The sequence below is a fragment of the Lonchura striata genome, chromosome 6 (genome assembly GCF_050655825.1).
Source record: "Lonchura striata isolate lonStrDom1 chromosome 6, ASM5065582v1, whole genome shotgun sequence".
NCBI lineage: Eukaryota > Metazoa > Chordata > Aves > Passeriformes > Estrildidae > Lonchura > Lonchura striata.
In genome coordinates, this window is record NC_140708.1 from 27,723,909 (window position 1) to 27,747,622 (window position 23,714).

General features: G+C 41.3%; 1 protein-coding gene across 1 annotated transcript; it reads left to right on the forward strand.

The window, feature by feature from the left end:
- The first annotated feature begins 1,684 nt into the window (after window positions 1–1,684).
- OGA (O-GlcNAcase) lies at window positions 1,685–23,342 on the forward strand. The gene is made up of 16 exons (XM_021536372.3): window positions 1,685–2,149; window positions 5,644–5,695; window positions 6,017–6,114; window positions 7,307–7,437; window positions 8,104–8,275; window positions 9,126–9,224; window positions 9,369–9,653; window positions 10,034–10,192; window positions 10,946–11,556; window positions 11,934–12,108; window positions 15,612–15,697; window positions 16,555–16,659; window positions 18,239–18,324; window positions 19,251–19,443; window positions 20,238–20,397; window positions 21,068–23,342. Exons 1-16 carry the CDS (start codon window positions 1,963–1,965, stop codon window positions 21,202–21,204), a joined length of 2,736 nt encoding a protein of 911 aa, XP_021392047.1. The 5' UTR covers window positions 1,685–1,962; the 3' UTR covers window positions 21,205–23,342.
- Window positions 23,343–23,714: the final 372 nt, after the last annotated feature.

Below are 23,714 nucleotides of genomic sequence, written 5' to 3' on the forward strand. Positions count from 1 at the left end.
CAGATGGGAAAAGGTTTGTGCAGGGAGTGTAGCTTTTGGAGTGGGGGGTGGGAAAACATCTCTGGGAGTCAAAAATAATCTGTTTAGCTCTCCTCCAAACAGGCCCTCAGGAAGAGCCTGAGGGCAGGGAGGCCTGGATCCTTTAGTTGTGCCTTCAGCTTCCCATAAGAAGCTGGCTGTGTGAGCCAGGGCTTGGATGACCCTTAGTAGGAGGTGGCATTTAAGGGTGGACAGCCAAGTCATTTGGTCTATGATGAGAACAGAGAGAAGAACTGATGGATCCTTGGAGAAGGGCAGCTTGTCTTGTTTCTAGACAAGTTTTTCCCAGCTTTCTGAGGTAAAATTAATAGTAGCAAGTGGTAAAACTGCTGGGCAACTGAATGAGGCAGCTGATACAGCCTGGGGCAGTGATTCACTCCAGCATCCTGAATGCTGCCTAGAAACACAACCATTTTGTAAAGGGATGAGATTCCGGCACTAGGAGAACTGTAGGATTATTTTGCCATGATCAGAGACATGAGCACCCCTTCAGGGTGTTTTGTGATGCTGTGTTAAAGTCCTGTGTGTTCTCCACCCAGATTTGGTGCATTTCTCCTCTCTAACCCTTCTGAAAAGTTTGTTCACGTATCGATACAATTTAACTGGTTTCTATTTAGGGCATCTGTACCATTTCTATTTTTGCTCTTTGAAAGCTTTGGCCTGATGATGATGGTAACTAGAGATGCCCCTTGGCCAGGGGCTCTGCTGCAGCTTCCCGAGCACAGGTATTGATGGTGCCGAAAATGCAGCCGTCTGCGGTTTCTTGTTATCAGTGGGAATAAGGGGCAACGTGGCTGGAACGCGATGTGTCTGCCCTGACGTCTGCAGGCCTTCTCCAGATCTTCCTCTCGAGGTGGGGCTTTCGGCAGCTCTTTGCTAACTTGTTTCTTGTTGGCCGCTACCCGCTGCAGCCTCGCCAGTGCCGGGAAGGCCGGCAGCATCACCCTGCCGGCCTCTCTCCAAGGGCACGGGAGAGGTCACCTCAGCCCTGGGGTCCCTCGTGCTCCTCTGCGGCTGCAGCGGAAGAGATGCTGTGTGACCTCAGAGCCCTCCTCTGATCTAGAGGTACCATCGCACCCTTGAGCACTGTCGCGGCCTCTCCCAGGCACGGAAACCCCTCCAGGCATGCCACGGGCCGTGCCGTGCCGTGCCACGCCAGGAGGCGGGAGCTGTCCCCCCTCAGCAGCTCGGCCCGGCGTCCCCGGCGGGCCCCGCTGCGCTTGCGCGGCAGCGCCAGAAGTAGGGCACGTCTCTCGGGAGCCGCGCGCCCGCCCTCCCGCGCAGGCGCGCTCCCGCCGGGGCGCCGCGCCGCGAGGCGCACGCGCGGTGCCGAGGTAAACACTGCGTCCCCCACCCTGCTTCCCCCTCGGCGCCGCTTCCCGACACAAACCCCACGGCGCACGCGCGCTGCCCCTCTGCCGCTTCCCCCTCGGTCCCCGCGGCCCCTCGCGCGTGCGCCGCGGGCGCGCTCTGCCTCCCCGCGCAAGCGCCCTGGGGCCGCCGCGGCCTCGCCCCTCCCGCTGCCGGCCCCGCCGAGCACGCGCGGTGCGCGCCCTCCCGCGCCCCGCGCCTGCGCAGAGCGCGCGCGCCGCCCGCCCGCCTCATTCCCCGAGGAGCCTCCCGAGCCCCAGCGCGTTGTTCCCGCTCCACCGGCGCGGTCCCGGCCGCCCGCGCCCCTCGCTCTCTTCCCGCCGAGGCAGACGCTTCCCCTGCCCCCGCGGCGCTCCCGCGGGGCGCGGCGGCTGCGGGCGGAGCGGCGCGGACCGGTTGGGGCCGGTTCCCCGCGCAGGCGCAGCGCCCCGTAAACAGGAAGCGGCGGCGGCGGCCCCGGAGCGGCGGAGACAAAGGGGCTGCGGAGCGGGGACGGCAGGGACCCGGCTCGCCTCGGCCCGGCTCGCGGCGGCGCTGGCGGCGGGCGGCAGGATGGTGCAGAAGGAGGGGCAGGCGGCGCTGGAGGAGCCCCAGGGCAGTCCCAACCCGGCCGGGGTGCCCGGCGCCCCCTTAGAGCCGCCGGGCGCTGCGGCAGGGCCGGTCCCGGGGGGCGAGGAGACCGACACCGAGACGGAGACTGCGCTGGGCTCCCGCCGCTTCCTCTGCGGAGTCGTCGAAGGTGAGAGCTTTCGGAGGGGGTCTCCCCTGGGAGACGGGGGTGGGCTGGTCCCAGCTGGCTTTGCTTTGCCGTCTCCTCCCCCGCCCCGAGGAGCCCGCTCGGCGGGGAGGCGGCGTGCGGTTCTTGGCCGGGACTCCGCCGGCGTGGGGAGGAGCCGCGGCTCCCGGGCGGGGCTTCTGCCCCCGGGGCTTGCGCTGGAGCGGGGAGCGCCCTTCGCTGGCAGCTGTGCGGCGGGGCGCGGGCAGGGCTGGCACCCAGCGCGCCGCTGAGGCTCCGAGAGGCTGAGGCAGTGCTGGGGCTCGCCTGCTCGTACGTGTCGAAAGGGGGAAGAGGGAGAGAGCAGCGCTACCGCGCGATTATCCAGCTGTGCGTGCTCTTCCTGCGCTCCGGAGGCTCACGCTCTGTCCTGAGGAGGGAATAGGTGATTCCGTGGACTTTCTCTCAGTAATTAATATTAAATGTACCTTGTTCTCTAAAATGATTTCGCGTATCATTTTAATTGTAGAACAATCCTTTGTCTTTTAGCACGGTTGCACCATTAAAAGGTTTGAATTGTTCTTGAAGCTGCAGAATAAATGGACTTTTTGCAGTTCTCAGGAATGCATTTCTGAAAGGTCAGCTAAGGTAGATGGTTGAAAGTCAGCAGGAAAAATGGTTTATTCCCAGCTCAACAGTTGGTTTTAAATGGTTTATTTCCCGTGGTCACATATTATTTCTGTACCATTAATGATTTTCCAGTAGGAAAACAAAATTATTAGCAGATGGAATAGAGAGGAGAACAGGCAGTTCATCAAATCAGTATTTGCATTGCTTTGCAGGCTATTTTCAGTTCGTATCTTAAAAAAATCCCCATTTGTCTTCTGCAAATATGACTGTGAGATGTGAATTCGTAGGGCTTAAATACACTCAGTGTGGAGAAAAATGCCTTTCTTTTGCTAATAGACTTAATTTTGTGAAGGTAGATAGCCAATTGAGGCCTTTGGAGACACATAACAGTGAAGAAAAACACAGATTGTAACAGCATGTTTTGTCATGTTCCTGCTGATACACCTGGAACATCAGTTGTTCATCCAGGTCTCTATCAGAACCACTGAGAATGCCGTAATAAATATTCTTGTCATGTTAGTTACATCATTGTTTGCCTCAGCATATATTTTGTTGCAGGTGTTCCTAAGCGTACTGTGCACAAAACAAAGCAAGAAAATGGCCTCTGCCCAAAGAAGCCATCAAACACTGGTTAGGAGTTACCAGTCTAAAAATAATAAGTGTACAGGGAAAAAAAGGAATAGGGGAGTGTTTAAAAAAAGAAAAAAGGAAACAAAAAACCACCACCAACAGAAAAACAAACTTGTGGTGAAGGAGGTAAAGCGTAGTGAGTGAAAACATCTGTCTCATAGTGGCTCAAGGGGATTATAGAGCTAAGAGAAAAACAGAAGTTAACTTCAGAAGTGTACCTAAATACTTAAATATCAAGTAGTGGTTAATACAGACTACGGTGCGGTGAGGTTGCAGTGCTGAGGTGGAGAGTTTGGCTCTTTAGTAGAAAAGGCAGAGGGCAATTGGCCAAATACTGGGTGTGCACTCTAAGACTTGTGAAAAGTGTATGCCACTTACCAGATTTGCTGTTTTGCAGAGTAATAAGGTCTAAGAGATTGTTAAATGCAAAGCTTTGGTGCACTTCCTCTAGGATGTTGTGACTTGTAGTGATGGAGAGCATGGTAATGGGATGAGGTATTTTGGCATAATCTGTTGACTTTGCATTAACCTGACACCCAGTTCTGAGGGAGTAATGCAAATCTAGGTCGATTTTTTTTTTTTTTGTTAGAAAGATCCAAGAATTGTAATTGGCTGGTGACAGTAATAACCTAAGAAATGTGGTGACAGATGGAAAAGTATTGCTGCAGATTAGCCAGTTCTGTTTAGCCTTATTTAATTAGTTTTTGATAACTGATATTATTTTTTTTTCAATAGTAGGCTGTGTTCTGCTTTGGGCTTGTAGGTCTGAAACAGTAGTTAACTAAAGCAAAAATGTCATGAACAAGTTATGAGGTATAAGAGATATTCTTTAAATTTCACAGGATTTCACTCTTGTGAGTTCCTGAGCATCCTCAGGGCAGCATCAATCAGAGTTAGGAAACTGTAGTGAAAATAAGGAATTCCTTTTGAGTGAAGTAAACTGGGAGGTTTTCAGGCCTCAGCTCTCTCTTGTTGTTCCCTGTTGCACTGGGCAGTTGTGAGGAGTTGCTCATTTTTGCCACATTGTGGTGCCAAGCAGTTTGAGATCACTCTTAGAATAATTCTTAAAATTTGAGCCTCTTGCTTTAAGCTTCTTAAAAGAGCATTGTGCACTTAACATGTAACTGATATACAATATATTAAAAATGTTTTCAGTTGCATCAGTTTGGAGTTTTGGAAGGTAGAAGGGTGATTGTGACCTCAATGAGACTGAGTACAGATTTACAGGAGTGAATAGCTTTGGAAATGAAGATACTGTTTATCTTTTGAACTAGTGTTCTATGGGGACTTGTGAGCTTTCTGTATTAGTAGTATCATTCATCACTGAGTGGCCATGCTGTTTGAAAATAAGAGCTTATCAAATTTCATGTTATTTTAGTCTCTGGTCTTTGCATGGACTGCAAGCTGAAGCTTTGTTTTGAAGTGCCCACTTGGGGTTGAACTGTTAGCATATAGGTCTAAGTGAGCTGGCTTGACTAAGAGGGCATTGAGAGTGCTTTTTTAAAGTATTGTTTCTAGAATGGAAAGATTAGATTTAAAGCCAGAAGCAGTTGCAATTTCTGTGGAATTGTATGACTTTCAAGACACTCTGAAATCACTTGGGTAGATGCTTTTATATATGATTATTCACAGACAGTGTTAGCTTGTAAAATGTGGAAATGGCAAAGTAGGATATCAGTTTGCAACTTAATTTTGACAAAGATCCTATTAAACAGAATAAAACAAATTAAATCCTAAGCATTTTGTTGACACAGTTGCACTTTTTTTTAAATTACCCATCATCTTCTGCAGTATGTATTTATATATTCTGCCTATATAAATCTTAGTTACCACCAGTTAAGCATTTTTTTTAGCTGGTAAATATTTTCAAGTGTTTTCAGTGTTCACCTTAAAATCAAATCTATCTTGTAGATATCTGGACTGGTAGTTTAATTAGGTCTGCTGCTATAAAAATGCTGACTTTACTTGTCAAGGGCATATGCTCAGGAACACAATTCATCTTCTGAAAATTATTTGCTTCAGTGGATGAAATTATAAGACCTTAGATCATAATAAATAAAACAAGTTATAATTACATTTTAAATTTAGATCACTTTAGGTTATTACACTTTCCTCATGCTAATTTTTTTCTTTCCCTTTCTGCTTTGGGAAGCTTTTTGACAAATGTAGCAAATGAGGAAGAAAATGGTGGGTTGTAATACAAAGTTCCATGAAGCAGGCATAATCTAACTGGATAATTCTAATCTTGTTGCCCATAGGATTTTATGGAAGACCATGGGTGATGGAGCAGAGGAAAGAACTTTTTAGAAGGCAAGTCATGTTTCCTTTTACTGCAGCACATTCCATCAGAATGTAATCATAAACTTCCACTTAAGTCTGGAAAGAATTATTGTTCTAACCTAGAGCAACTTTCTGCTTAATATTTGTATTGTTGGGATTTGTATTCACCTTTTTATCTTGTATATACCAAATTTATCCAATATAATTTGTGCATAAAGTTATTGTGACTTAATAGTATAACACAATGTTCAGTGAAGAAAAAAATACTAGATTGAGTATAAGAATAACATGAAGTAAAAGAGAATTCCTGAATTTGTAGGCTATTTGAAGGCTTTTTTCCTGTGTTTTTAGGCTTCAGAAGTGGGGACTGAATACATACCTGTATGCTCCAAAGGATGACTACAAGCACAGGATGTTTTGGCGAGAAATGTACTCTGTGGAGGAAGCGGGTAATTGCTTTTATTTCTCCTCTGTGTTTTCTATAAGTAGATTTTTGAATGAATTGATTATTGCTATGTATACTTGTGTGTGTTTAATCACAGTAGCCATTCCCAAAGGTGGGTGACTGAAAACCTCTTTTTAATACCCTGCAGGTGTGTTTATGGAAGCTTTGGAACAAGCACGGATTTACTTATGTTAACTATAACTGCAGATGATTTCTGAAACTGATTTTAAGGCTTTGTCTTATAAGATTTTTTTTTTTTTGTCATGGGAAAGGTTGCTTAGACTTACTCCTCTGGCTCTTGAACGTCTTTTGAATGTTTTTTGAAGTAGAAATTATTTGCTTGAGAAAAGGATAAAAAGATTGAAGGGCCAATAAGTGTGTCCTTTTATGTGATTCATTAAGTCCTTGTCTCAATGAAAAGAGTACCTGTTAGAAAAACAGCTCTTGACCAATTAGTCAGAACATAAAAGATCTGTTCATGCTACTGTGAGTTGTTTCATCCACCTCTGGCATTTATTAGACTGAAGGGATTATAGTTTTTCTTGGGTGAGGGGAAAAATTATACTCTTGAATTTAAATAATCATTCTTGGAGGCCTCTTTGAATCAATGGAGAAAAACGAAAGATACTGCAAGGTAATATCTAATAACAGCAGAGATTGTTAAATATGCTAAAAATAAATCTCTTTATTCATTCTATGAAAGATTCAATTGCAAGTTTGTTTCTTAAAGCAGCTACTTCTGCACGGTGATGTTACACCCCCATTTTCATGTGCCGAAGCTTCAGTCATATGAGTAGTGTGTAAACCTCTGTCACATGGGGTGATATTAATGCAATAAATTGTTAGTATGTGTGGGAAAAGTGAGTAATAATTCTAGAACTGTTGATGTATGTACTGTGGAAACAAACTATATTCATATTTGTCTCACAGTGCTGAGATAAAGAAAATTTTAAAAATATTTATAAAAATTTTAACATGGAAAATGAGAATACAAGGACAGTTGTTGTATACCTTTTGGCATAATTGCTGAAAAATCTTCCAAATCATTTGGTATTCTTTGCTATGTTAGTTTCAAGAAATTCCAGCAATTCTTTTTTCTAATTATGATAGAAGAGGTATCTGCACTTCATAATATACTTTACATGATGCCTGAGAAAATTTTTAATCGAGTCCTTCTGAAATATTTTAATTTCCAGAGCAGTTAATGACTCTAATAGCAGCTGCACGAGAACATGAAATAGAATTCATCTATGCAATCTCACCTGGACTTGACATCACTTTTTCCAATCCTAAAGAGGTATCCACATTGAAACGTAAGCTGGACCAGGTAAGGATGACACAAACTTAGCACAGTTCCAGTGCTGCTTAATTTGGAAGCTCCAGTTCCTTGCTCACTCTTGCAGCTTTTCACCAGCTTCTTGAACCTTTTCAGCACTGGTGTTAGTTTGGGTGTCTCTGAACAATTCTGATGGATGTGTTCAAATGGCATTGCTGAAGTAGCCAGTGATAACTTTGATTAAAAAAAAATCCTCACCTTATATTGGATGTTGAAGGCTATTTTTGTCTTCGGAGTATTTTGGAATCTTGAAGCCAAGATGCACTGCTAAAGCAAGAATTATAGCCCACAATAAATGCCTTCGCAGACCTGACATGCACGTCTTTTTTCTTCTCCTGACTGACTCCTCTCCTTTGTCCAAGAGCTGTTACAGATTTAGCTTTTTTCCCAGCTGTCCATCCTGTGAGATCAGCTTTGGATGGTTAAAACTGGAACAGATTGCAGGTCTTTAAAGGTCTAATCTTTGAGAGAAGCAGAGCTATGGATCAGAGACAGGCATTCATTGTGAATAGAAACCAAAGTCTGTCTTGCCTCCACTATATCCCTGTTCCTATAGCTGTTTCTAAGGTAGATTAGATCTAAAAATCCTACTGTTTGATTAAAAGAATCAATAATAATTTAACAAATTAAACATTTTACTCTTGTCTCTTGTATTAGGTTTCCCAGTTTGGCTGCAGATCTTTTGCACTGCTGTTTGATGATATCGATCACAACATGTGTGCAGCAGATAAAGAAGTTTTCAGTTCTTTTGCTCATGCTCAAGTCTCAATCACAAATGAAATTTATCAATATCTAGGAGAACCAGACACATTCCTTTTCTGTCCTACAGGTAAAACAAGCAGAATAGTTTCATTCAGCCTTAAAGGAGGGGGACTGTTACCGTACTGTTTGATAACCTGGTTTAACATTTAATAACTGCCTTAAGGAGTATTTCGGGGTTGATCAAAGAAATTGATTTACAAAGAAAAGTTTGATTATTTAGATGTATGCAAAGGTTTTTCCAAATGTATACATCTCTGAAAGGCTTAATGCCAAGCAAATATGGCAGCTTGATAGAACAGTTCAAGAAGTTTGAACTGGCAATTAGGCTAATGGAAAACATATTTTTTCCTAACTTGAACTGGAGTCTTTGCTTCTTGAATTAGCAGGTTGTTTGTTTCTAAGAATTTTTTAAAGTAGAGGTAGTCTGTGCTTATGACTGTCACTGGTTCCTATTTTTAATAAGATTGCTCACTTCACTAGTCACTGAGTTGGTTTATCATCTTACACTGTATTATTGTGGTTATGTTGCAGACCTTAACTTTAGAGACATATGTTCCAGTGTTACAATTTCTAGGTATTTGCACTTTGTAATGAGTAATGAGTCTTTTCTCATTCTCCTGAATACTATCTGCTGTAACAGGCCTTGTACTTATGGACTTTATTAATTTTTTTCCTAATTTTGACATTTAGGCAATTTAAAACAATTCTCTACCATTTGTTTCTGATATTTATGCTGAATGTCATTCATAATGTTCTTTTTATTTATACTTTAGACTTTTGGGCCTTACTTGATTAATTTTAGAAATGTTTTTCATTTACAAGGGTGGTATTCTCTCAATGTGTTTGTGGGACAGTTTGGTATGTTGTCACATGTGTGCATCCTTCTAATAACAGTGACATTCTCTTTTCCTGTGCAGAGTACTGTGGAACTTTCTGTTACCCAAACGTTGCCCAGTCACCGTATTTACGGACTGTAGGAGAAAAACTGCTCCCTGGAATTGAAGTGTTATGGACAGGTAAAGATTGATGGCTTACTTCTTTTATTTTGTTGCTGTTAAGTATTTTCTTGTAAGTATTTATTAAAATAAACTGTCCAACTACTTGGGTGTTGAATCTTCAAGTATATGCAAAGCCCTCTGATCATCCTATTTCCTGCTTAGGTCCGAAAGTTGTATCCAAAGACATTCCGGTAGAATCCATTGAAGAAGTTTCTAAGATCATCAGGAGAGCCCCAGTTATCTGGGATAACATTCATGCTAATGACTATGATCAAAAGAGGCTTTTTCTTGGGCCTTACAAGGGTCGGTCAACTGAACTTATCCCTCGACTAAAGGGTGTTCTGACCAATCCAAACTGTGAATTTGAAGCCAATTATGTTGCCATTCACACGCTTGCGACCTGGTACAAGTCTAACATGAATGGAGTGAGAAAAGATGTGGTGATGAGTAAGTATGCTTAACTGGCTTCCTGGGGCATATCTATAGCACATGGTATCAAAGAATTTCTTAGTCTGGAGAGGTTTCTGGAGTGGTTATATAATGAACACTTTTGGAAATCAAGTTTAATGCTCAAGTTTGAAATGTGTCCATGGATATAATTTCAATGGAATAGAAGCAGTTCAGATCAGAAGACACCCTGAATGACAGGGTGTCTGGTTTCTGTGTTGACATTGGTGACCATGTTTTTCATTTTTTTTCTAATTAGAATCTAGTAACTTGTCCTTTTTGTCAAGTAAGCCCCTGGGTTACTGCATACCTTGTCCGACATCTATTTTTGCTATTTTAAATTAAACTGACATGATAACTTTTAAAATTTGTCTCTGTAGCTGATACTGAAGACAGCACAGTTTCGATCCAAATCAAATTGGAAAATGAGGGGAGTGATGAAGATATTGAAACAGATGTTCTCTACAGCCCACAAATGGCCCTGAAGTTGGCCTTAACAGAATGGTTGCAGGAATTTGGAGTACCTCAGCAATACAGCAGTGAGTATGATCTGGTTTCATTCTGGGGCTGGTTAAAGAATGGTGTTAGATGTTCAGTATTTGTGTTTAGATTAAAGGTATTTTACAGATCCTGCCAATTCATACACTTTGGCTGGAAATATTTTTTGCCTTAGTAATTGGGGAACCTTAATTGAAAAGTAAGAATGTGTGATGTTCTGCAATGTGCTTGTAATGCTCTGACTGATAACTGAAGCAATCTTGATGTATTATCTTTTGGCATTTCTGATAGAAGGCAGGAAAGGGTCTGGATCTTGAGTCTAACGACTTTGGTCAGGGAGGGTGAGTTTAGAGCATGTTGTCCAAGATTGTATCTGCTAAGGTTTTGAATGTCTCAATTTTCCCCAGATTAAAGACAGTTTTGAATTTGAAATATTTAAGCATCAGCTTATCATATTAAGCTTTTATTATACTTTATCAAGTCAGTTGATACAGAGGGAATAATAGTTATTTGGGGAGCTTTTTATTCTGATGACATAGTTAAAAATAAATGTTAAATTTCCTAACTTTTTTTTTCATCCTATCTTTGCTTACCAGTTATGTGAAAAGGAAACTTGCAAAACTCAAAGTCAGTAGTTAGAATTACGTTGACAGAAGTGAACAGGCAAAGTACCAAAAGGAAGCTGTGCTGATGGGATGCTATGGTAACAAAGTCATCCATCATTTGCAGGAGTTGCTGATTTGAATGTTAGCTGGCAGATACTGAAAACTAAACTTGTTTCTTCTTATTCTCAGGTAGGCAAGTGGCCCACAGTGGTGCTAAAACCTCTGTAGGGGATGTAGGGCCACTGGTGGCACCATCCTCTTTAAATGCAGCAACAGTGGTTACCACGGTGTACCAGGAGCCCATCATGAGCCAGGCTGCGGCGCTCAGCAGTGACTCACCGGCCTTAGCCAAGGAGGAGGAGAAGAAGCAATCTGATGAGGAACCAATGGACATGGTGGTGGAAAAACAAGATGATGCAGACAAGAATGCAAACCAGATACTGACAGATATTGCTGAAGCCAAGATGGCAGAGGAGCTGAAGCCAATGGATACAGATAAGGAGAGTATAGTTGAGTCAAAGTCTCCAGAGATGTCTATGCAGGAAGACTCTGGTAGTGACATTGCACCTATGCAGACTGATGAGCAAATTAACAAAGAACATTTTGTGCCTGGGCCAAACGAAAAGCCTCTTTACACAGTAGAACCAGTGACTTTAGAGGACTTACAGCTTCTTGCTGACTTGTTTTACCTTCCTTATGAACATGGACCCAAAGGTGCACAGATGCTGAGGGAATTCCAGTGGCTTAGAGCAAATAGTAGTGTTGTCAGCGTAAATTGCAAAGGAAAGGATGCTGAAAAAGTGAGTGCAAATCTTGTTTCTCTCCTTTTATGTCAATATCCCAAGCAATTTCATCTGTATTCTGTAATAGAGACTGGTGTTCTACTTAGTATAACTTGAAGGGTAGTGTATAATGAACCACAGGGCACAGTAATTTTTATTCCTACTCTTAATCTGTAGTGCCGCATAGCTATGAAGGCAGTCTAATATCTGCATTTGACCAGTGTTCCATGTACTCATCTCACTTGTAACAGCCATAAGAGACTATCTGTGAGTCATGCATGGTGTGGTAGTCCATCCTGATAAAATGAAGCAGTGAATTGTGTAGTCTTTCTCCATCTTTAGAGTACCTCTCCTCTCGAGGAGCCTGTGTTTGATCTTGTGGATCTTTTCCATAGATAGAAGAATGGCGTAGCCGAGCAGCCAAGTTTGAAGAGATGTGCAGCTTGGTGATGGGCATGTTCACTCGCCTCTCCAATTGTGCCAACAGGACAATCCTTTATGACATGTACTCCTACGTCTGGGATATCAAGAGTATTATGTCAATGGTGAAATCTTTTGTGCAGTGGTTAGGTAGGTGCATTGGGAGCCATTATAATCCCAGATAGCTTATTTTTTATGTGTGTTTTTAATTAGCCCACGGGGAAAACTGAAGAATTAGGTGATGTTTCTTGGACAGGGGGTCTGGTTTGACCCTGTTTTAAAGGTTTTCCTGTCTTGCTATTTGAAGCAATGCTTGCAGTGAGTTTGCTTTGCTATTAAAAGTGAAGTCTGCTGGATGCTTAAGATTGGAGACCTTGATTTTCTTCTTGGGCTAATGAAACTTGAATCTCATCTGACACGTAAGTTTTGACTTTAACTTACTCTTGACTGAATGCACACTGGACTATGCCATGTAACTCCTTGGATGCCCCACTGTATGATTGGAAATGACACTACGAAATGTGATCACATCAGCCATCTGCTGTTTGCTCTGTCTTGATAACATTATTGCTGTGTTCAACAGACCTTTCAATGGGCCTGGTCATGAGGAAGGTGATCCTCCCAGCCCCTGTGCGCATGCGAGCTTTAGCATAAGGCTATTCTGGTGCAAAATAATTTCCTTTAAACACTTTCCAAATTGCTGATTTTTTTAAAAATTTTTTTAATCTATATTTTTTGTAATGGGTGGAAATTGTGGAGCTCTCTGGACAGATTTAGTCTGAGACTTAAAATGATCTTGAAACAGTCTTTTTTTCTTTTATGTGTGGCATTTTCTTTGGTTTTTTTTGTTTGTTTGTTTTTTGTTTTGGTTTTTTTTTTTATTTTTGGAAGATTTTTGGGAGATCCTAAGTTGGCAGATAGCACCAGCATGGCCTGGGTAATTCTAGTCACCACATTTCACTTTCAGGTTTCAATCCAACTAAGGAATATGCTGTGGAGTTGCTTGACATACACAGCAGACAGCAAAGCTGATGGTCTCAAGTCACACTTTCTGTAGCTGTCACAAACCTCACAGTGGCTAACCATTACACAACCTTGGTCTAATCCTAGTGTTTGGATTGTCTTTAAATTATAGTCGTAAATACTGACAGATTTAAGCAGGGACAGAGAAGACCTGTTAAATCATCAACTTGGCCTGTACCAAACAAATTCCTGTGTTTTGTGCTTATTAAATATCTGATCCCTAAACTCATAGTTGATGAAGAAGAGAGCTTTTAAGACTGCCTTCTGAAAAGCACAGAAGAAAACCTAGCAGGGGAGAAAAACTCAGCAGCATTGTAGTATTTTAACATTTCTCTAACAACTTCGTGCTGTTTTAAAAGCTGTAGTTTGTGCATTTTTAAGTGTAACACATCTCCAGATTTCTATCCTTGCTGTATGTTGACCTTTAGCTAGACAGAATGCTCTCTTCTTGATAACTTAATCTACTTAGAGCTCTAGGCCAAAGCTCTATAAAGGGAACAGTGGTTCTTGTAGTCTTTGAAAACATCAAGGGCCCAATGCAGACTGCATTTCAGAATTACCAGACTATGTACTGTACTGTACTGTATTCAGCTGAAATTGTTTTCAGTGTCCCTGTAAAGTTGGGTTTGAGTCTCTTAAGTGCATCAAATATTTGGAGTAGTTCATAGTAGAAGCCAACTCAGTAAACACCAACTCTGTTAATTTTGGCACTGTTCTGTTCCAGTACTCACACTAGTATCAGTTGAAAAATTAAGGGGTTTTCACAGTTTAATATTCTTATGCTAACAGTGCTTCTGTGAAAGGGGCTGATTTTGTCTTCAGCTTGTGTTTTATCACTAGTGTATATACAGAGTGAAGTTCTTTTATAAAATACCTCATTATTTAAAGTCAACTACATTACAAATCCAAACAAGTTAGTTTTCACAGTGGTGTGCTCAATGGTCCACTGGATGTTCACTTTCTTAACCTCTCCTCCCAAGTCCAGCTAGCATTCAGTCCCTTAAATTAGTGTGGCTGTACAGTACTATGGATTACTAATGACTTCTATTGTCTTCTTCCCCATTGTGTACAGATGGGAGAATCCTCAGCACAAGTTTCTACTGCTATTGGATGGACAGCGCCAGATGTTCACAGCGCGTCGTCATTAATTAATTAAAATGGAAAGGTTTTGTCTGTGAGGCAGCTCAGATAGATTAGATGTACAACAGGCATGAACTGAAGTCACATTTGCGCAGCGACTAAGGCATTAACTATGTTTTTCATTTATACAGCTCTTCATTCACACAGCTTTTTACTGTAATAATTGGAAGTGCTAGTTAAGTTGTAGTCTCAAAGGACAGACAGATACTGTCTTCCAAGTTATTGACTAAATCTCATTGGGAAGGATATCTTCTTATGTGAAAATTCTAAAATATGAGAGTAAACAAAATTTGAGTTCTGGCGTTCGGATTGTTTCTGAAATTTACCATACTTAGGGTAGTTTGTATTTAACCTATATTCCTAAACTCGCATAAATGTCAAACTTGGCACACTTTGGGACTCTCTGACTAGCACAACATACTTGTCTGTACTGATCTCAGGCTGTTACTTGAACAGGAGGTAGATTGCTGTCTACAAAAGGAAGAGTATTTGCGCTGCTCCTCTTGTCAGAAAACTAGGCCGGTATTGAAATTTCCACTCCAGATACCACTTGGCATTTTTTTCTCTCCAGAGCTGTCATTTATGTTACTTGGTGAAGGCTGCGGTGCCTTGCTGGCAGAACAGTGTTAAAAATCAAACAGCCAATGGAAGCTTCTTTTCCAAAGCAAGTGCAGGCTAAAGCTAAGCACTGCAATGGACCTGCTGCTGCTGGTTGAGCAGCAGGGTCTCTGGTGCATCCAGTATGCTTATGGAAATAAAAATCAAGATACAAAAAGCAAAGCTAGTAGTGGCCACCAAGGTGTATTAGTTAAATTGTGAGTTAATTCCAGTTAGCACTAAGCTTTTTAATGTGCCAACAGTATTGTGAAGGTGTGGCCTGGATTATATAAATCCATGTAGTCTCTTGCAAGAATGCTGTTTCATACGGCTGTCCTGGCTGCCTGATCTGTTCCAGACTCTTTACATAAATTGCTAGTCCTAGTTTTCTGACAAGATTAGAAACAATCAGTACTAAAATGTGACTTCAGATAGGTCCATTTTTTTTTCAGGGGCTGTGATAATGGCATTTGTTTGATCTAAAATTTATGGTAGTAGCTATTGAGCCACGTAGCTTCCAAGATGTCAGATTTTCATAGATTAAATGAATGTTTCTGACACAAATACCCAAAAAAAAAAAAGTGTAGAAAATGTGTGGGAAGTCTACATAGTTCTGCATGGCACCATTCTTGTGCCTTCTGGTCTAGAATGATGTATGTAGCTGAATTGTCTCACCTGTCTATTACAGGTAATCAAAAATTTGAAATGCCGCAGTTAGTGCACAAGCGCAAAAGCTTTATAAATGATACATTATTACAGCCCCTCCCCAAGCCCTGGATTCTAGCTCAGTTAGAGAGCTTTTTCCACAAGTGTATGTTAGCTTTTTGGACATGTAAGACACCCAGGAAATCCCCCTTCTCGTAACATTCTCCGCTTGGATCTGATCTCAACAGGGTGTCGTAGTCAATCTTCAGCACAGTTCTTAAGTGGAGACCAAGAACCATGGGCCTTTAGAGGTGGTCTAGCAGGAGAGTTCCAGGTATCAATATGACTTCACAACTGAATGACATTTTCTTTGTTTTATGAGAAACCTTTTGTTGCACATCAGAGGTCTGGAAGGATTGGTCTGCCGAAGGCTTTCTGGTCCAAAGCCCATTAGCCTTACAGCTTGGTTTAAAATAATTTTCCTCCCCTTTCTACAGTAATTTCTCAAGGAGATGCTGCCTGTCCCACGCGCATGCGAAGCGCAGCGGCTTTAGTTGTACATTTCACATTGTTTCTTTGCAGGTCGCACAGCATTTTTACCTGCGCCCGCAATTGCACAATGCGCGCATGCTTGTCTGCCAATGGGAATTCCATGAGCAAAAGGAATCGTCGTCTAAATTTTGTTCCTCTCAAAAGAATGCTGTAATGTGCTTTATTGCGAGGGATTCAATTGGCAAGCGTTCCTACATCACTGTTTGTACCATGTGCAGATTTGTTCATGGATTTTTCAGGCGCTATACTTTTCCCCCTTCACAGGTGCTCTGCGCGCAGCAAATTGAATCAGCGCATTGCTTTTGGGATAAAGTGTCTCCTCTGGCCAGTTAACCCTCTTCAGACCAAACCTTTCCTCCTGACATTCTGTGTTCCTAGACAGTGTAGATATGATTGGTAAAAAGTTTTTAAAGCAGTTAAGATTAACAGAACTCTTAATGTGCTGTTTCAATTGCATATTTTAGAACACCAATTGGATATTTTCTATTCAATTAAGGTCTTTGCATTTGTAAAGCATACCAACCCCACCTTCTTTTGGGGTAGCAAGTAGCAAATGTTATTTTGGGAGTCTGCAGTGCACACCCAAGAGTGATGGGTTTTGTTGTTCATACAGTTATATTAAATATTTTGTTTTCACAGCGTTTGCTGCCTATTGATGGGGCAAATGACCTCTTTTTTCAACCACCTCCATTAACACCTACTTCCAAAGTGTACACCATACGACCCTACTTCCCTAAAGATGAGGTAATTGCTTTTGACACTTGTCACTTTTGCTGTTTGTGATGCACTTTCTTTCTTGGCAGCAATGATTACTGCTGAGTCCCCTCTTCCCTAATGAATCAGGTATCCTGATACCTTGCACAAGGCACAAATGCCAGCTCACAGGAGAACTGAGCTTAAGTGATATGTCTCTGGTTCAGCAGCATGCTGTGCAACAGTACGTGTACACCCACAGCTTCATTCCCAGCCTCCCACACCCTTACCCTTTTAAATCTGTGAGTGCCTTCCTTATTTATGAAAGACAAGTTAAGTTTGTTCAGCTGGTAGAAGAATTCTTGCAGCAGGGAGACATCCAGTGAATTAACCTTAGAGGGTGGGTGTGTATGCCTGTTTCAGTCAGTGGTTATTGTGGTACCTGCTGGTATTTGCAGAGCTGTATAGCAGAGCATTGATACTGCATCTCAAAATAGAGCTGAAAAATGTGATCATGGTTCAGCCGTTCATATCATTTTAGTTAAAGTTGGAAACTTTTTGGTCTGATTTTGAAAGAATCTGCTTTGGAGTGTTTGATACTTTAAAATCAGGAAAATTTCATTAGTCATTTTTCATTAGTGCTTTTTCCTTTTCTGTTTTCTGAATGGATCTGTGGTTTAGTTTCCTTCCTATTAGCTTGGCATGGAGAATACTTGAAGTATCAGCCAATAGTTAATTAACTCTTTAGGGATGCAGTTTAAACAATGCAGGGATTAATGCATCTTGAAATCATGTTTTAGTAGGTACACTGAGATGAAACAGGAGTTTCTAGGTTGGATTTGCAGTGTTTCAAACGAGTCAACTTCGAAGCCAGTCAGACATACAAGGCTGACACATGAAGACTCTTTTTCTTGCCAGTTCTAGGCCAGCTCTATCCTGTGCTGTTCTCATGAGCAGTAAAGCAGCCTTTTCCAAACCTTTATGCAGGACTTGATCTAAGTTGACTTGTTCTTTTGTAGAAATTAGAATTTTATTTCTGAACCACCTTAGCAATTAGAGGTGCTGCTAAGCATGCAGTCATAAACAGAATTTCTTCTGAGGAGATACACTTTAATTAAAGGAAGAAAGTGTCAAATGCCAAATGCAAAGCATTTTTGTTAAAAAAAAAAAAAAGTTGAATTTTCTTATTTAAGAGGTGGCTAATACAAATTTGCTTTTTTAAATAAATCTTGGTGAAAGCCTTTTTAAGTGCAGGATATAGCTATCATTTGCAGAATTGCTGTACTCAAACATCAGAGGTTTTGTAAAGGGACTTTGTAGCAATGGTGGTGGTCTTCACTGAGTGTTTAGTATCTAACCCTCAGAATTAATCTCGTGCTCTTACAAGAGCAGGAGATTGACCTCCAGCCTTTCATTCCCAGTCCTTCAACTTAACTGCAATGTTTCTGAAGGCGACTTTAAGTTATTTTCAGGGAAGAGGTGGAGGGAGTGCCATCCTTTTGCATAGATGGATACTTTTGATCTCTGGTGACTCAGTGCCTGTCAGTACTAGGTTCCAGTGCAGTTACTAATGACATACTCTCTTTTGAATGTGACTGCTAAGTTGAAATAATCTCTTTTCTCCTCTTAGGCATCTGTATATAAGATCTGCAGAGAAATGTATGCTGATGGAGCTGATCAACCCTTCCACAGTTTACCAGATTTAATTGGAGACAAGTATGTATTGGGAACAAGTGTCCTGCAGAGGTGGTTCTGAAGGATGAAGTCCTGATAGTGTATTTAATTTAAATTTTTAGAATTGTGTGTGGGAAGAATACAAAGAACATTTGAAGTAGATAAAATAATTTACTCTCAGGAAATTGAAATTAGGGTTTTGGGTTCTTAAAGAGGCTGTTGACAGTTACGTCTCAGTTCATGTGCTGGTTGCCTATTGTGAGCTGTTAGAAAATAAATGTAGCTGAAACCTCTGTGTTAAGGAAGGTGTGCATCACAGTATCTTAAATATTTAAGATTTTGTGAAAGTATATCACGAGAGTGTCCATAGTCTGTAGTATTTTTGGTATTTTTTCTGACATTCTCTAGTTCTTGGAATAGAATTGACAGGTTTTTGAGGTGCAGTCTCCCAGCCAAGTGCCTCAAGTTTTTTCTGAAGTACATGTATAAACTTTTAAAAAGGATAAGCAATGATAGATTAAGTTTTTTTTAAAATGGGGCATTAAAAATGAGCTGTAAAATGAGCTACTTTGAGTGGATTTTTTTTTTTGTCTCTGGTGTTTAATTTAGATAGAATTTTATAGAGTTTGCTCTGAGTGACAGGAAGGCAGTTAAGAAAGGATGTGTAACTGGTATCAAATTGTCCAAAAGCAATTATGAAAGCGGGGAAATAATGGCAGCAGAACAACTAAGAGCAAAAGCTGAAGAGCAGTGTGTATGGAATTAAACAGTGGAATCTTGAGGTGCAGGTATTGCTTATAGCCAAGTTTTGACAACTGATCTATGAGTTAATGATTTGTTGGAACTAATTTCCATGACTGGAGGACTCGCTTCTTTGGTTGACTCTGGAGTCTCCTCTGTGGAACCTGAAGGGCATACTTGGTCAAACAGACCTTCTTTTGACTGAATTTGCACTTTTTTTTCTGCAGGTTAGTTGGAGGTCTGCTCACCCTCAGTTTGGATTATTGCTTCGTCTTAGAAGATGAGGATGGCATATGTGGCTATGCTTTGGGAACAGTTGATGTAACTCCCTTCATAAAGAAATGCAAAATGTCTTGGATCCCTTTCATGCAAGAAAAATATACTAAACCAAATAGTGACAAGGAGCTGTCTGAGGCAGAGGTTGGTATAACCTGTGAGATGAGAACTGTATGCTGGAGTCTTTCCAAAGTGGGTCTTTGTTTTTTTGAGCTCACATGAAGTTTTTTCACCTTTCTGAAGACTTTGAGCATGTATTAAAACATCTCACGTATCAGAAGGAGACAGCAAAATTATTCCTTGCCAATCAGATACAACTATGTGCTGTAATACACCCATGAAGTGTACTTCAGTAGTAATCAATGCAGTAAATGTAAAGCACCTTCATCTAGAGAAAATTACGTTTTGAAAATAAAGTATTGCTCCTGCTCTGTTCTACTGCAGAATGCAGTATTAGTTTCCCCATGCTGCAGGTAGAGCACTGAAAAGTTGTACCAGTTTAAGTATGGAAGAGAAATAGAAGAGTACTTGGTTTTGATGTGAAAATCTATGAGATATTTGTGGAGTGTGACAGCTGTAAATGGTGCAAGGCAGCCTAACACTGCCCATTAAAAGGGCAAAGAAAAAAGAATAGTATCTGTGTGCAAACTGTTGGTTATGTGTTGGCTTATGTTTTCTTTCACTTGAAGTATGGGTCACTGAGAAGGAGCTTTGCATGCCTCCTTCGATGGTCTGAGAAGCTTTTCTAGCCAGTCTTTTTGTCTAGAGCAGAGACAGCAGTTCAGCAGATGAGGAACTAAGTGGCCATCAGAGGTTTAGCTGAAAAGCCTGCTGGTTTGGAGGTACACTCCATGTGCAAAGGAGTCTCCCCTGATAAAGATGAATGAAAATTAAAAGCTGGATAATTATTCAATACCTGTTTCTAATACTCTTTTCAGAAAATAATGCTAAGCTTCCATGAAGAACAAGAAGTATTGCCAGAATCATTCCTTGCTAACTTCCCATCTTTGATAAAGATTGATATCCACAAAAAAGTGACAGATCCAAGTGTGGCCAAAAGTATGATGGCCTGCCTGCTCTCTTCTCTAAAGGCTAATGGTAAGTTTCTTGCACTTAGGAGTTCCTTGTTTCCTAACTACATGTCATATCTAGGGTGCAAGGCAAACTTGGGAAGATTTGGGTAAAAAATTACAAAAGCTTTTGAACAGCTAACTTCTGCTACTGCCTTAAAAATGGGAGCTTTTCATTTTAGCCATTTATCCTGTAAATTAGCCAGAACTGAGGGAGCAATTTGGCACTGAGAGCACACATCTTTACATCCTGAACACTGCACAAAAGTCTATATTTTTCCTGCAGGCATTGCTAATGATGCTGTTTTTTAAGTTTGGCTGTGTGCACTGGTGGGCAATTACCAAACCTTCAGTATGGGAAGTGCTTGGCTGCCTGCCCTGACTGTGCACCTCACACTCACACTTCCTTTGTGCCTCTTGTAATGCTGTTTTTGGAGCCAACATCAGATATTTTTGTGTGCAGTGGAAGGTGTGCAGAGGGTTTGTTCAGACTGATGGATGCCTGCAGTGTGCAGTTCCGTTAAAGGATGGTCAGCTGTGCTGCCATAAATCTGGGCCCTTAGGCACTATGCTCCATGTGGAATTGGATCACTGACTTACCTTGTGAAATTGGTGGGAACTCTAGTAATATTTGATGTCTGTGCTTTTTATGGTAACTCTACTCCTACAGTATTTTGCTTCTTTTCTTTCTTCTTCAGGCTCCCGTGGGGCTTTTTGTGAAGTGAGACCAGATGATAAAAGAATCTTGGAATTTTACAGCAAGCTGGGTTGTTTTGAAATTGCTAAAATGGAAGGATTTCCAAAGGATGTTGTTATCCTTGGAAGAAGCCTTTGAAGTGCTTGACAGTGAACTGTTCCAGTACTCTAGACCCTTAACAGCTGGGCAGGTAGTGGTGGGGATCTTCATATGGTCTAACTGCACAAAGCCAGCAATAAGCCAGCTTGGTAAAAGGGGCTATGCGAAAATCACCCATCACACATTCAGACTGTAATTTGTTGGAAGGGGATAATGCTGCTGAAAACATTGTTAAGCAAAGAGAAACCCTGTCCTCTCCTGGTCCTGTGTGAAGTGCCAAGGAATCTTGCATGGGCTATAGCTTCTCAGAGGAATCCCTCTCAGTTGGTGCTGTGGTTGACAGTTCTCTGCGTTCAAGTGTCAAGAGAAAATTAGTCTCTGGCAGAATGCCTATAAAGATGCAGGTTTTTTTTCTCTGTCATAGAGCAGGATGTGCAATTAGAAGTTGCAGAAATGGGAGGGGTTGCTTGCGTCAATCAGCATTTTTAAAGATAAGTAGTTACAGTTCTATTTTTTACTACCTTTATGCTTGTTGATAAAGCAATGACCCATTGTTACTTCTAATGACCATTGGTTCAAACTTTGTGTTTTGTTAGGGACAAATGTGCAGTAGTCTGTGGCAGGAGTCACTCAATGACAAACTTGTAAATCTCACTGTATATAAATTTAGCTGTATGCTGACTAACTTTTTGTTTACTGGTTTTTGTAACTTTTTCTTTTGAAAAGTGAAATGGTATAGGTCCAAGATGGCACTTTGAAAACACTGAAACCACAATCGAGAACAAGTCTGTCCTCAGCACTGACCTTTCTTACTGTGCCTCATATCCAGGGCTAGGTACTGACCATCTTGGGAAAGGGGAGCAGATCCCAACTGACCCTTCCTTCAGATAGCAGTTTGTCACTGCTTGAAGGTATCATTCTTCTGAGACTGAAACAGCAATTCACAGGATGCTTTGCTGAACCCGTTAATTTTGGTAATGTTCACATTGGATTATGGATGAAAAATGGTGAGAGGGAGAGAGAGCTGGCCCACAGCTGGGATTTGTCCTTGGAAGAGTCACCATGTTTCAAAGCCTGTTCGTACTAGTTTGATTAAATCAGGGTCTTCAAGTCCTGCGCATTTGTATCAAATAACTTTTCTATAAGAAATGCCACAATAAGCACATTTTTACACATTATTTAAATGGTTATCTACTTTTAAATGTTCCAAGAGTTTAATGTTTTTACCCAGGATGGACATGCTTGGTGATGGGATGGAACTGGCATCATATGGGACCTGGTAGTCAGGTAGTTGAATCATTTAATGAAACTGATATTTTACAGTAGTCCCAGTGTCCCAGACAGGTGATTCTACAATGGTATGCACTTTGCAGTACTTTGTTTCTTCCACCTGCTGCCATAAGCTGTCTGTATCTTATGTTTAAATTTTCCTGGGTTTTTTTCAGTGGTGCACAAAGGAAGCTTGGTTGCTCTCACAAGCCTCCAGCTGCACAGAAGTTGATTTGCAACCTGTAATAAATGGCATTAAGATTGCAGTAATGCTCTCTGCAACCTGTAAGGAGATGCTGTGTTTGGCCTTCTGGTGCAGTCATGTGCAAGATGTTTCTTTTTTTTTTTTTTTTCTGCAGAATGTGAATGATTTTTAATGCGGTAGTGAAGTATTTGAGTTTAAACAAGTTCATTTCATTTTTAGAGAGAGGTATGGGGTTGTGCTGTGGGATTTCATTAAGTCCAAGCTGAATGCCACTAGTTTTTATACAGCTTTGAGTGCATGTTGAGTAGCTGATACCTTGATTTACCAGATGGGAGAGTTTTGTTTCTTCATGGATACCAGACTCGACTTACTTCATCTGGATGCATAACATTACAGCATAGGATGCTTGTGGCCTTATTTCTTGGCTTTTAAGGAGTTGCCACATTTTCTCTTCCTATGAATTTGTTATTATAGAAGTTAATTGTCTAAGCCTATGGAATGTCAGGCCAATACCATCATTCTAGGATTGTAAAGTGATATGTTGACATATCTTTCATGGTTATGAATTTTCATTAAGGTTGGAATGCCACTTTCATTAATCTGTTTTAGATCAACAGTATCTGTAGCAGACAAAGACCTGTAAAACTGTATTTGAAGACCATGCGAGAAATAGAATAAAAATTGAGAAGTGAATATAAATAAATGTGTATTTTGTGTATGAGCTGGTCCAGAACCAGAAGTGGTTCAGCAATGTATATTACATCACACTGTGTTTGATGCCCTTGGGATCAATTGTCAGAGACTTGTGTCTGGTTTTGGTGTTGGCAGCTGTACATCCACAAAATTTAACTTGGGAAGATAAATATTGAGATATGTAAAGCAAGTAGTTTCCTGTTTAGAGTGACAGCTAATAAGCAAAGGGATGGGCCAGGGGTATGAAAAGGAGCTTTTTCCTAAGGTCACTTCACAAGAGTTTGTCCACCTGCTGCACAAGTGCACTCACTGGTGGTGTGGTTCAGAAACTGTGTTGTTTGGAGAACAGGATAACACACAAACCAAGCAGGGAAATTACAAG

Excerpts from the sequence above, each read along its gene's own strand:
- OGA (XM_021536372.3), top strand. The coding sequence starts at position 1,963 with ATGGTGCAGAAGGAGGGGCAGGCGGCGCTGGAGGAGCCCCAGGGCAGT. Across the intron at positions 6,115-7,306 it reads GTACTCTGTGGAGGAAGCGG|AGCAGTTAATGACTCTAATA; the intron begins GTAATTGCTTTT and ends TTTAATTTCCAG. Across the intron at positions 8,276-9,125 it reads ATTCCTTTTCTGTCCTACAG|AGTACTGTGGAACTTTCTGT; the intron begins GTAAAACAAGCA and ends TTTCCTGTGCAG.